Source organism: Phacochoerus africanus, chromosome 6, assembly GCF_016906955.1.
Source record: "Phacochoerus africanus isolate WHEZ1 chromosome 6, ROS_Pafr_v1, whole genome shotgun sequence".
Classification (NCBI taxonomy): domain Eukaryota; kingdom Metazoa; phylum Chordata; class Mammalia; order Artiodactyla; family Suidae; genus Phacochoerus; species Phacochoerus africanus.
In genome coordinates, this window is record NC_062549.1 from 56703437 (window position 1) to 56718043 (window position 14607).

A 14607-nucleotide genomic window follows, 5' to 3' on the forward strand; every position below is an offset into this window, starting at 1 on the left:
CCACATATAATGATATCATATGATATTCGTCTTTATCTGATTGACTTCACTTAGTATGATAATCTCTAGGTCTAGCCAAGTCTTTCTTTTCAAATAATCTCTTGGAAGTTCCAAATTTGGCTCATATTTCATTGGTGATTAATGTGTCAGAGAGGAACCCCCAGCTACCAGGGAAGCTTCAGTGGCCAGTGTTTTAGCTGGACACACTACTACCCCCAAACAATATTTGGGTTCTTGTAGGAAGCAAAATGGGAAAGCTGGATATGGAGTAAGCTATTAACCATCTATGCCACAGATGTGAACAAGCATATAAATTCTTCAGAACACAAGGCATGTTTTTCTTCCAACATACAGAACAAATTCATCACTATCTAGAAAATTAAATAGAATTTAATACATAGTATTTTTAACCAATACTATTTTCAAGTGCTATTTATTTTTACTTTATTTTTGCTTTTTAGGGTCACACCCGTGGCAAATGGTGGTTCCCAGGCTAGGGGTCGAATCAGAGCTACAGCTGCCGGCCTACTCCCCAGCCATAGCAACATCAGATCAGAGCCACCTGCACCACAGCTCACAGCAACACCAGATCCTCAACCCACTGAGCAAGGCCAGGGATCGAACCCTCAACCTCATGGTTCCCAGTCCGATTCATTTCTGCTGTGCCACAATGGGAACTCCACGAGTGCCATTTATTTATCCACAAGTTAGTCCATAGTTTGAGAGATTGTCTTTCCAGTTTTTATCTGAGCAGCAGCTAGTCAAAAACTCTTAACCACATTATAGAATTTCCTGCCAATGCCAAAATTTACCTACTGTTACATTTAAAAGGCCATTTTTATTTATTTTTTTATTTTTTAAAGGCCTTTTTTGAAAAAGCATATTATTGCACCTCTTTGTTACAAACACTAGGCTGTTGGTAGACAAAATATACTTTGTTTTAAAATTTCAACTTGGGATTTCCTGTTGTGGCTCAGCAGGTTAAGAACCCAACACAGTGTCCATGAGGATTAGGGTTTGATCCCTGACCTCACTCAGTGGGTTAAAGATCCAGGGTTGCCGTGGTTCTGGTGTAGGCCAGCAGCTGCAGCTCCAATTCGCCTCCTGGCCTGCGAACTTTCATATAAAAAAAGTTTAAACCTGGAAGATAAACGTACAAGATTGAGTAAATGCATGGCATAGTTAAAACAGTGAAAAAAAAAAAAAAAAGACCCAAAATGATTCTTAACCTAAATGATTCTTAACCTCCTTCTAACCTTATAAACTGCTAGGCTGTGAAACAGATAAACCCAGCAGGGCTGTGAAACAGATAGACCTATAGCTGTGGCAGGCTGGCCTGGGAGATGAGCGCTAGCAGTAAAGAGAGAAGCCAAGCCAAGCGCAGCGGGAGAAGGAGAAATCAGAGGACTCAAAGGTCTCATCTGGTTGAGGGAGATAAAACAAACCTTACCAGAAGACAAATATCAAGTTGAAAGAGCTGCACTTTACACACTGCAACGCATAGAAAACGTAGTGGCTTCAGGTAACTTAAAAACATTAACACGAGTCTAGTGCGTGTGAAGTACTAGGCAAAGCTGCCCGCTGAAGGCCAAGCTAGAATCTCCACGTAGCACCAAAAAGAAGCTTGTCCTATTAGCGGATACAGATGGCTTAGGAAATTCGGGTATTACCTTAGAAGGAGTGACTTCACGAAGGACCAGTAACTGCAGAACACTTCGTAAGTAGAGTGTTCGTGTTAATAAGGAAAAGTTTTCTTACAGGAACTTCAAACTGTCCTTTGATCAATGGTCATGAAACCTTCAAATGTATTTTCAAGTGGTCCCTGTTGATAATTCTACCCTTTGGTTAACAATTTATTTTTAACATTTCATTTGCTTCATTTCAAAACATTGTTCTTAATCCTGCAAACAGTCAGATTTTAGTGCATGAAAATCGACCTAATTTGTCACCGAAAACCCACACTCTCCGTGAAAGAGACAGGACTACATCGTTTGAGAGATTCTTTGCAATTTTCGCCTCTTTGCTTGCTTTGGACCAGTCTTGCAGATAGCTTAGGGTATGATTCTGGGAGCAGAAGAATTTGAACAATAGAATGGAAGAAAGAGCCGCTGGCATTTCTAAATAACCTTCCTGTGTTTGCCACTAAAGTAGAGAAGAGCAGGTGATCGTGGAGGCAGAGAAAAGGCCATTTCAGTGCCCCCCAGGAAACTTCTGATGTGATAAATAACTTGACGGTGGACGCCCACGCCATCGGGGTCCCCAAGTGGTCCCCCATGCAGCCTCTACGCTAATGCGGAGTCTTCGTCGTACCCCCCCGCCCCCATTCCCTCTTTCTTCTCCTTCTCCTCCCTCCTCCTGCTGCTCCCAGGCGAGTTCCTGCCTGCCCTCAGCCGTCCGCCCTGCCCCGCCCCGCCCGCCCTGCCCAGCTCGCCCGTCCTCCCGCGCCGACGCGGCGGAGCGCACCAGCCGGCGGGGTCAGGTGGTTGGGTGACGCCCGGGGAAAGCGCTCCCCGACCGCGCGCGGGCGGCGCCACCGCGCCCGACGCCTCTGTGGGAGGAGACTTCCAGGGAGCTGCCAGCGGAGGCCAGGAGGAGCGCGGCGCCGTGGGCGGGCGGGCAGAAGAGCCGATTCGGGACGGGCTGCCGGCAGGCGGGAGACATGGACCGCGGCGAGCAAGGTGAGGGAGCCTCCGGACTGGGCGCGGGGTCCGGGTCCGGGTCTGGGTCCGGGTCGGGGTAGGGGCCGCGCGGGGCGGTGCGCGGCCTGGCGCCCAGGCAGGTGCAGAGCCTTCGCTGCCCGCGCCGCAAGTTACATCTCCAGGATCCAGATCCGGCGTCCTGGTGCGGCCGAGCTGCAGGGAGCGGAGAGGGCGGATGGGGCCGCGAGGGTGTGCGAGTGTGTTGGAGCGAGACAGCAGAAAGAAAAAGAAAGAGAAGGTTCTGGGAGGCGGCGAAGGGCTGGCGCCGGGCTCCCCGAGCCGGGGCTGCAGACTGAGATGCGCTTTGGTAGAAAGCAGCGCCGGGGAGTACTGTTTAGCCAGCTCCGTAAGCGGTGGAAACTGAGGGTCTGAGGACAGCGGGTCTTTTCGCTCATCAAGATGGGAACATGAAATCCTACCCACCTCGCGTGTCAAGACTCTTCTGCCCTCTTCTACTAACGTGTTTAGGATTTTCGGTGGCGTTTGAGCCCGTTGCGATGGTTCTGGATTGGATGCAAACATTTAACATGTGGAGTGGTGTCTCTCTGTTTATTTGGAGGCTGGGAGATTTTCATAGGAAAAGTTCTCTTTTACCCATCAAGGTGAACCCCCACCCAACACAAAACCCTTAGTCTGATTACTCTAGCTTTGGATGCACTTGTTTCTGAAAATAGGATCTCAAGTGAAATTGCCTCCTGTAGACTCATTAAGAGAGATCTGGCAGTAGTCGGGCAACGTTTTTAGATTTAAATTATTGCTACATCATAGAGATCTTTGCTGATAATAACCCAGCAACTACACACAGATTCGTGGCATGCTTTTAAAGAGATATATAAAGGCTAAAATGAAGATAACACTATAATGGTGAATTTTAGAAAGTGGGGTTAGGAATTATTCCTATTTTGAGTCCTGTCACAACCGTTTTCATTTAAAAAATGGTTTTACCCTCCAGTATTTACTTTCATGCATGTGAGTTTTTATTTAGATAAAACCGCATGCCATATATACTATTTTGTATTTTACTTCTGATAAGTTGTAAGATAGAATCTTCAGGGTCCTTCCAACCCTTCCTTTCTCCCCACCCTCAAGTTAATCTCAAACCTAACCTATGAATGCTTATATTATAAACATTTTATAAAGTATGTAATACATAGTATATATGTAATGCATTATATATGTGTGTGGGTGTGTGCGCATATTGTCTAGACTTTATACTTCCTGAGGTTAGAAGCATAATACTTCATCTTTGTCTACATTGGGTAACCTGGTGATTTCCACATGGTAGATATTTAAATATTTGAGTCAGAAATTTCCCCACAGGTCTTGTATGTATTGTTAGAAGAAGGCCTAAGGGCCACCACATAAGCCAGCATTTTTCTATTTGGATCGTAATGGGGGCAGTGAGGGTGTCAAACATATGAACGTGTGTATTCGTATGTGTCTTCATGGTCATATTTAACATAATGACGTATTTAGAATATGTAACTATGGTACTTGTCAAAGTGGGTGAAATAGCTCTGACTTAGGTTGAATGGAGTGGCTGATTTTATTAGATTTTTGTATTCTAGTTTAGATGGTAAGAATTACAGCCATTAGTACTTCTATAATATTCCAATCTGCTGCTGTACTTTATGGGGTTTTGGGAGGACTAGTTTGTGTGGATGTGTGTGTCTAAGACGTATGTAATAAATTCTTGGTTTATTTATTTATTTATTTATTTATTTATTTATTTTATTTTCCCACTGTACAGCAAGGGGGTCAGGTTATCCTTACATGTATACATTACAATTACATTTTTCCCCCAGCCTTTCTTCTGTTGCAACATGAGTATCTAGACAAAGTTCTCAATGCTATTCAGCAGGAAAATTCTTGGTTTATAAGAGGGGTCTTTTTCTGTCTCTAATTTTCAGATGTTTTCTTTGGTGGGGATATTTGTTAGTCATGTTAGTCCTTGCTTTTAATTGTTCTTCCTGGAGGGTGAGGGAAATCCATCCTCTTAAAGTGAAGAATCTGGAGACTCTAAATGGAAGACAAGCCACCTGCCTGGGCTGGTGTGCGCTGCTTTGCTGACTTATGACTACGTGGCTTTTCCTTATCCTTTTGGTTCCTTCTGCCTGTCTATTTTGCCTCTTACGTTACATAGTAGGTATTCATAAATATCAATCGGCTGCCTCAGATGAAAGAGAAAGGTGCCCAAGAGCCAGCACCTCACAATTGTTAGACCCTTAGTTGTCCCGCTCAGTTGGTCACTGGCTCCCCACTTCCTCCTGTTCTGCCCTTCCTCTGTGTTTTAAAGCAGCAGAACTCTGGTTGGGCGGAGAAAGTTGCTGATGAGGCTGGGTTGGGCTTAGAAGGTGAGTTTTACCTGTCAGGACTTTGAACTAATAGAGAGGTTGGGTCAGTGAAAAAGAAGGCATGTGGGTCTGTAAACAAGGTTCGCCAGCCATGTCTGTTGGCTGAAATATGGTTTAGAAAACTCTGTGATTGTCTCTTGAATTTGTGATTTTTTTCAAAGTATCTAAAACCAAATCAGAACATTTCAGGATTTTTTTAAACTTTTTTTTTTTAAACATGCATGGAGTTTGCTTTGTTTGTCCCTTAAAAAAAAACCCCAAAAAACACTAGATGCAAGATTAAATGCCCCACCTCTTGTTTTCAATGCATATCTCTATTGAAATGTCCCCTTGTACCTCCCTTCTTGAATGAAGTTGGCAAACTCTATTCTTTGCTACTGATTTTAACAGAGCTATAAAGTTTTAAAAGGAACATTTCCTTTGTTTTCAATGATGTATTTTTACATTTTTTTAATTAGGGTATAGTTAATTTACAATATTTTTTCAAGTTCTGTTGTACAGCAAAGTGACTCAACCACACACATTTCCCTGTGCTGTGTAGTAAGGCCCCATTGCCCATCCAGTCAATGCTTTTCAGTATCAACCTGAGTTTCTACTGTTTTTCCTACCTTCTCCTATACCTAGACTTTGTATCCAATACTCTGCTTATTTTGAAAGCGGTCAGCATCAAATGATTTAAAATATACCTTAAACTGCATAGTGTCTCCCAGGAGTGTCTGCGTGTTCAGCCTAGCATAGCACACTTAACATGTGTGGCATTGCCCACTTTGAAAGCTCAGTGTGGCCTGTTAACGGGAAATACATTGTGTTAAAACAAACAAACAAACAAACAAAAAAAACTCCCGACTACCTTTTATGGGGCCGAATAGATAATTGTACTGAGTACTCTCTTATGTTAGTAATAACCTGAGTTTAATGCCATTATATTGAAGTGACAGCCACTTAGCCACTAGGCACATTATCTGTGTTTGAATTAAAACAATAACAACAACACAAAAAGCTTTATTTTAAGGGGACTGGGGAAGGCTGCAAAAAAAACAGTGATATAGTAAGAGCTTACTATAACTTTCAGCATGGCGATTAGGCCTTAGAAGTAATAATAAAAAAAAAAAGGTGAGATGTTGCTTATTTACAGGTAAAACAAATGTAGAGATGAATGAATACCATTTTGAGGGTTTGCTCACAGATCTCTGGGTGTGACCCACACAGGTTCTCAGTTTCTTTGGTCAGACCTGACTTTCCGTATGGTGCTAATGTCTTTGTCAGCTCATGTTCACTTCCTGTGTGTATTTCTGTGCAGCAGTCTGCCTGGTCCCTAGGGGAAAGCTGAGTGGTAGGAGGGGTTGTGCTCTTTCTGCAAGATCTCTAAACAGAATAATCTGTGTACACAATAAAAACAAATATATGAGTTCCTGTTATGGCTCAGCAGTAACAAACCTGACTAAAATCCATGAGGATGTGGGTTCAATCTCTGGCTTCACTCAGTGGGTTAAGGATCCATGTTGCCATGAGCTGTGGTATAGGTTGCAGACAGGGCTCAGATCTGATGTTTCTGTGGCTGTGGTGACTCCATGGCCGCAGGTGAGGCCCTAAAAAGACAAAAAAAAAAAAAAAATTGGCAAATAAACTCACAGATCCAAGCAAAAAGGAACAGCCAAATCCCCTGAACTTCTGTGCTCCTGGTTCTTTTGTTCTAGGCTCGCATCATTTTATTTTCCTTGTGGGGTTAATTATTTCTGTTTTGATTACTGATGGTTGTAAAATCTCTCCTCTGAGACACTCCCAAATTTTATTTAAATTGGATGGGTCCCAGCTGTACAGAAACCATAGTCTTAGCAATGTATTTTTATTAGAAAAGTGTTCAAGGGATCAAGGGATTTAATGTTTTATGGAAATTAAAAAAAATGTTTGAATTGAAAATACTTTTGGTAGCTGAGAGTAATTGTTCATTTTAGAAAAATCAGAAAATATAAATGGAGGGAAAAAAATATAAAATCACCTATAATCCTACTCTGGAAAATAAGCATTAGCATATTGGTTCATACACATCCATATATCTATCTTGTTAAATCACAAAATAATCTCTTATTGAATATTCATTTTATATCTTAACCCCTCTTTTAAGCACAGTATATATTTAAATTTTTTTTATTAAAGTATAGTTGATGTACAACAATTTATGTTGTATCAGTTTCTGCTATACAGCAAAGTGACCCTGTCATACATATATGTACATTCTTTTTCTCATATTATCTTCCATCATGTTCTATCACAAGTGATTTAAACTCAGTTTTGTTTTGTTTTTTTTTCTTAGCTTTTTAGAGCCGCACCTGCGGCATGTGGAGGTTCCCAGGCTAGGGGTTGACGTGGAGCTAAAGCTGCCAGCCTACACCACAGCCACAGCAACACCAGATCTGAGTCGAGTCTGTGACCTACACCACAAATCATGGCAACGCCGGATCCTTAACCCACTGAGCAAGGCCGGGATTAAATCTGCATCCTCATGGATACTAGTCAGATTTGTTTCCACTGAGCCATGATGATGGGAACTCCAAACTCAGTGTTTTTTGTTTTTTGTTTGTCTTTTTAGGGCCAAACCCGTGGCATATGGAGGTTCCCAGGCTAGGCGTTGAATTGGAGCTGTAGCTGCTGGCCTGTGCTACAGCCACAGCAATGCCAGATCTGCATTTGCGACCTACACCACAGCTCACGGCAATGCTGGATCCTTAACCCACTGAGCGAGGCCAGGGGCTGAAGCTGCGTCCTCATGGTTACTAGTCAGATTCGTTTCTGCTGAGCCATGAGGGGAACTCCCAGTGTGTTTTTAAAGTACCCTTTTCCAACATCACTTTAACTAGTGTGACTGGGTATTTAGTGCACGTGATACAGTGTTCAGAATGACTGGAAGGTTGCAGAATGCAGTCTGCCTTCCATTCCTGTCTCCTAGGCTATTTCCCCTGGGTAGTGATGTCACCATTGTTAGTAGTGCTCCTCCATCCATCGGAGAGATTCTACTTGTGTAGGTGTGCATACACTTATATTTAAATGCTGTGTGTGATCTGGCTCTGTTGCCCAGTGGATAGTGGATTGGATTTCTAAATATTCTGTGTGTGTGTGTTATATAAGCTGTAGCACACAACTTGTTTAGCACCTAACTTCTTTCACATAAATACAGTGCATGGGAGTTCCTGTCGTGGCGCATTGGAAACGAATCTGACCAGGGACCATCGAGTTGTGGGTTCGATCCCTGGCTGTGTTCAGTGAGTTAAGGGTCTGGCATTGCCGTGAGCTGTGATGTAGGTTGAAGACATGGCTCGGATCTGGCGTTGCTATGGTTGTGGTATAGGCCGGCAGCTGTAGCTCCGATTAGATCCCTAACCTGGGAACCTCCATATGGCATGGGTTTGGCCCTAAAAAGCCAAGATAGATAAATAAATAAATAAATTAAATAAATACAGTGTATATTTCAGAGATCGCTCAACATAATGTTCTACAGAGCCATTTCATTTTTCATTGCTATTTGCAGATGTCTCTTTGTAGATGTACCGCAACAGGTGATATTTCCCTTGTTCCCCATTAACGGACATATAGGTTTCCCCTAATAGTGTGCTATTAAAACAAAGCAACAGCAGATCATTTCATATGTAAGTTATTTGATAAATGTGCCAGCATGTCTGTAGAAAGAATTCTTAGAAGAATGTGACTGTTCAGTTTGGATCGTGCTAAGTTCCACTCCATGCAAGTGGTGCCAGTTATACGCCACCAGCAACGTGTGAGCATCTGCTTCCTCCGTCATGCGGCCAGGGTGTTGTCACATTTTACCATCTTTGCTTATCTTGTAAGGGAGAAGGGGTTTCTCAGTATATGTTTTATTACATATTTTTCTTAATATGGTTGTATTGCTTTTAATATGTTTAAGATCTATATTTTATTTTCTGCGAAATGTCTGATTATACACATTGCCAATTTTTCTATTGTTTTATCTGTCTTTTCCTTTTTGAATAGAAGGATGTGGCCCTCTGTCCACGGCATGAATTGCTAATATACCTTTCCCCTTGTCTTTCCTTTTTTTTGACTTTATAGTAATTTTTTTTTCTTAAGCAGAAATACTAATTGGTGGCTGTTTTCATTTATAGCTTCCAGCATTTGAATCATTCCTTGAAGTGCTATCCTCACTTTTGAGTCTATGTATTTAGGTTTTTATTTTTTCACATTAAAATCTTTCCTCCAACGGGAGTTTATTTTGGTAAAAAAGTCAGTTATGAATCTTAACCCCTTTCCACCAGCCCCTCAATTGCCCACTCAATTGCTCAGCACTGTTCACTGACTAATGGATCTTTTCTTTACTGATTTGAAATAGTGCTGCTGTCAATACTAAATTGCTGTATTTTTTTTCCATTGATCTCTCTGTTCATTTCCAGCAACTAAACTGTTAAATTGTTGTAACTTCATAATGTGTAAAAATATCAGGAAGGGCTGGTCTCTTCTAATCACTGTCCTTTTTTATTGCTAGATTTTTTTCCTCCTAGCTATTCTTGCCAGATTTTATTTCCAAATGAACCTTACAATCAACTTGTCTGGATAAAAATTCAACAGAAATCCAATTGGTATAGCTCCCCCTCCCCACCCCATACCCTCCCTCCATCTCCCGTTCCTCTTTCTTGCTTGCTTGCTTTCTTTTTTAAAATTAGACCTAGCTTCTTTCTTTACTAGATATCCTAGTATATGTTCATCATAGTCACATTGTATAATCAGTTTTGTATTCTTTTGGATACTGTTAGATAATGAAAATTTTTAACACATCATTTAAAAAAGTATCTCTGAACTTGTATTTGTTGATACATGTTGATACCCTTTTACCACTTGATGTATATTTAACTGTCTCTTTGCTGGAATATGGATTGCTTTCCAGTTTAGCTATTATAATACTTAAAAGAGAAATTGTTTTAAGATAAATTTCCTGAGATAGGACAAAGGATGTGCAAATGTTTAGGGTTTCTTTTTTTTGCCTTTTGTCTTTTGTCTTTTTTAGGGCTGTACCCAAGACATATGGAGCTTCCCAGGCTAGGGGTCTAATCGGAGCTGTAGCTGCTGGCCTACACCACAGCCACAGCAACACCTGATCTGAGCTGCATCTGCGACCTACATGATAGCTCAAGGCAACGATGGATCCTTAACCCACTGAGCAAAGCCAGGGATCGAACCCAAAACCTCATGGTTCCTAGTCGGATTTGTTTCCTCTGCGCCATGATGGGAACTTCTCCGGAAGCTTGTATTTTTAATAAATCAAGAAGAAAATTGTACTTTTTTATTGTAGTAGAAAATACATAACTTAAAATTTGCCTTCAATATCTTATCGTATAATTTAATGGAAAAGAATTTGAAAAAGAATATATGTATATGCATATATAAAACCGAATCACTTTGCTGTACACCTGAAGCTAACACAACATTGTGAGTCAGCTATACTTCAATTGAAAAATAAGTAAAGGGAAAAAAATGTTCTGGAAAAAAATTTTTTTTTTACCTTCTTACCCATATTTAAGTGTACATGATAGTACCTTATATATACCTTATGGAATCTAGAACTTTTCTATTTTGATGACTAAAACCCTTCACCCTTTGAATAACACAAATTTCTCTCTCCCCATAGCGCCTGGTAACCACCATTCTGTTTTTTGTTTCTATGAGTTTGATTACTTTAGATACATCATTAAAGTGGAATCATACAGTATTCGTCTTTTTGTGAACTGGCTTATTTCACTTAGCATGAGATCTTCAAGGTTTATCCATGTTGTTGCATATTGTAGGATTTCCATCTTTTTTTTTTTCTTTTTAGGGTCACACCTGAAGCAGGCTAGGGGTCTGATCAGAGCTGTAGCCGCCAGCCTACACCAGAGCCACAGCAATGCCAGATCCGAGCCGTGTCTGTGACCTACACCACAGGTCATGGCAACACCAAATCACTGACCTACTGATTGAGGTCAGGGATTGAACCTTCGTCCTCATAGATACTAGTCAGAAAAGTTTCTGCTGAGCCATGACAGGAACTCCAGGATTTCCATTTTTTTAAAGGCTGTATAACATTCCATTGTCTGTATATACCACGTTTTCTTTATCATGCTTTCTTTTCTTTCTTCATCCTTCAGTGGGCATTTAGGTTCCTTCCACCTCTTGGCTGTTGTGAGCATGGGTGTGCAAGCAGTCTTTGTGTCCTGTTTTCCATTCTTTGGGGTATATACTGTAGGGGAGGAAATTTTTTCCCTCTACCTTTCTTGGTTCTTTGGCTGGTCTAATGATCAAAATAAAATAGGACAGATTGACAGGAGAAAAATAAATTTCATTACATACGTACAGGGGTCCTACAAGAATATGAGACCCATGGGCAGCCAGGCAGTTGAGGCTTCTATAGACATTCTGAGCTCAGGGGAAGGGGGTAGGGCTCTGGGTGTTCTAAGGGGGGAAGACAATGCACAGGACGATGGGAAGACCAAATGTTTGGTAAACACCTGTTTGCAGCGCCCTACAAGACAAGGGGACCCTGAAAAGACTTTGACCTCTAGGCCTGGTCCAGCTGCCCCCAGCTCCCCACACCTAGTTACCTGTGTGACAGTTCCCTTCCTGGACCAGACCCTCTGTCTAAATTCTTTTAGGTTGTTCAGGGAGAGGTAAACGCTTTTCTTGAGTCCTCTGGGTCTTGATTGGCTTCAGCTCAAAATAGTCAAATGCCAAGGTGGCATATTTGAGGGAGGCTTGTTCTGAACCTCCTCAGTATGCAGAAATAAAATTGCTGGTTCATATGGTAATTCTGTTTTTAGGTTTTTTTTTTACTGTTTACCATAGTGGCTGAGTGCTGTGCACTTGACATACCCACCAATAGTTATTTTACAGGGATGAGGGAGGGTTATGGGGATCAAAAAACTGAAGGGGAAGGGTGGCATTGGTTCTAATTTCTCCACATTCTCAGCTCCACTTTTTATTTTCTGTTTATCCTCCCCTGCTCCCTTTGGCTGGGCCCATGGCATGTGGAAGTTCCTGGGCCAGGGATCAAACCTGCACCATGGCAGTGACAATGTCAGATTCTTAACCCACTGTACCACCAAGAAACTCCCTATTTTCTGTTTTCGATACTGGCCTTCCTAACTGGTCTGAGGTAATATCTCAGTGTGGTTATGCTTTGTATTTTCCCAGTGATTAGTGATATGGAGCATCTTTTCATGTGCTTGTTGGCCATTTGTATGTCTTCTTTGGAGAAGTATCTATTCAAGTCTTTTGCCCATTTTATGACTGGATTATCATTATTATTATTAATTTTCTGTCAAGTCATAGGAGTTTTTATGTATTCTGGCTACTAAGCCCTTATGAGATGGAGGGTTTGCAGATATTTTTCTACTTTCTGTAAGTTACCTTTTCACTCTTGGTTGTTTTCCTTTTCTGCATAGATGTCATTGCCTTGAAAAAAATAGAATTATAAAGCTTATAGGTAAAAAAAATGCCATCTCCTTTCATTCAAAATTCCTCTAGGGAGTTCCCTGGTGGCTCAGCAGGTTAAGGATCTGGCATTGTCACTGCTGTGGCACAGGTTCAATTCCTGGCCTTGGAACTTCTTCATGCCACTGGCAAAACCAATAAATAAATAAATAATTTAAAAATAAAATAAAATATTTAAAAAATTCCTCAATTTGCTAGAGAGGCTAGAGATGATCTTAGCCATTTGTGTTCCCCTCTTGTGATTGTTACTTACTTTACACAATTGGGATCTTAGAGTGTCTTTGCTCCCCTCCAACCCCGCAACCCTCTGTTCATATTAAACCTTTGTGTTTTAGGGCAAATATTTATTTATTCTAGTTTTATTTTCATTTTGCTTATGGTGGGTCTTTTTGTGTCATTTTTGCTAACAAAAGACATCATGACAAGCGGTATTTCCTCGGTGACAGTTTTTATATTAACTTGCACGGCTCTGAGTCACTTTCAATACTTCCTTCTCTGTGTCTTTGTGTCTTCTCTTTAGACACTTTTGTAATCAATCCTAAAAGTAGTGGTTTTAGGCAAGACTATTAATTTTCATGCCCTGGCATATAGGCATGGTGAGTGTTTCATGTTACAGCTATGCAAATGGAAATGTCAGTTTAAAAAAGGATATAAAACGTTTTGGATTAAGACTTTACTTAATAGGATAAAACTTCACCCATTATTCTGAGCTTTGTTGGTGGCATTGTGGTGTGGAAAAAGAGCTTATGGTGCAATCAATAAGGCTATAGACTCAAGATGGTTTATCCATCCCACTAGGATCTGTACTTGGCTAGAAATGAAGTGTCAGTAGGAGACTGTTCCTTTTTTGTGTGTGTGCTTTTTTAGTGTCCCGTGGCATATAGAAGTTCCCAGGCTAGGGGTCAAATTGGAGCTGCAGCTGCTGGCCTACCCCACAGTAACAGCAATACCAGATCTGAGCCACGTCTGTGACCTATACCGCCATTCAGGGCAACATCGGATCCTTAACCCACTGAGCGAGGCCAGGAATCAAACCCGTATCCTTATGGATAGTAGTTGGGTTTGTTATTATTGAGCCACAATGGGAACTCCCAGCAGGAGAGTGTTCTTAGGTTTGTATTTCCAACCGTCAATTGAGTGTGCATGTGGTAGATAATCCATAAATATTTATCCTATTGCAATGCATTAATTAGAAAGATTTCTAGGAGTTCCTGTTGTAGCTCAGTGGGTTAAGAACCCGACTAAGTATCCATGAAGATGCAGATTCAATCCCTGGCCTCGCTCAGGGGGTTAAGGATCTGGCATTGCTGTGAGCTACAGCGTATATTGCAGATGCGGCTTGGATCTGGTGTTGCTGTGGCTGTGGCAAAGGCTGGCAGCATACATTGAGTTAAAGGGGTTTCGATGGAAAGGTTAAGAATTAGGGAAAGATAATGATTTGGCAGGGATACTAGGATATATGTTCCAAATGTACTTATAGTTTTATATATAATCACTGAAATTCTGATCTGTAAATAGAAGTCAAATTGGCATTTTACTTCCCAAGTATATAACATGAGTGTGTGTGTATACAGTTACAGATGGAGGAAGAGACAGTGCTGATTCCATTTTTATTCTCTAAAGGATGTTGGGTTGCTCAATAAATCCTTTCATAAATACATTTTCTATGCTTTTTTTTCAAAGTTAGTTATTACTGGCTTCTAATGTATCCTGAACTTAGGAGGCAAGGATGGTGTTGATACATTTTAGAAGTTTTCTTTGTTTCTTTGTTTTTATGTTCTTTTTTAAAATGATTTTTATTTTTTCCATTATAGTTGGTTTACAATGTTCTTTCAATTTCTATTGTACAGCAAAGTGACCCAGTCATACATATATGTATTTTTTTCTCACATTATCCTCCATCGTGTTCCATCACAAGGGACTAGATATAGTTCCCTGTGCTATACAGCAGGATCTCATTGCTTATCCACTCCAAATGCAATAGTTTGCAGCTATTAACCCCAGACTCCCAGTCCATCCCACTCCCTCTCCCTCCCCCTTGACAACTACAAGTCTGTTCTCCA

At 41.1% G+C, this 14607-nt stretch overlaps 1 protein-coding gene across 2 annotated transcripts in view; it reads left to right on the forward strand.

Annotated features, from left to right (window-relative positions):
• The first annotated feature begins 2497 nt into the window (after positions 1-2497).
• TPD52 (tumor protein D52) overlaps positions 2498-14607 on the forward strand; it is a 132267-nt gene continuing 120157 nt past the window's right edge. The window contains exon 1 of one of the 2 annotated variants that reach the window (XM_047783693.1): positions 2498-2678. In XM_047783693.1, the coding sequence (XP_047639649.1) occupies positions 2660-2678 (19 nt within the window). In that variant the 5' untranslated portion in view covers positions 2498-2659. The remainder of the gene's footprint in view (positions 2679-14607) is intronic. The other variant, XM_047783692.1, reaches the window with a different exon arrangement.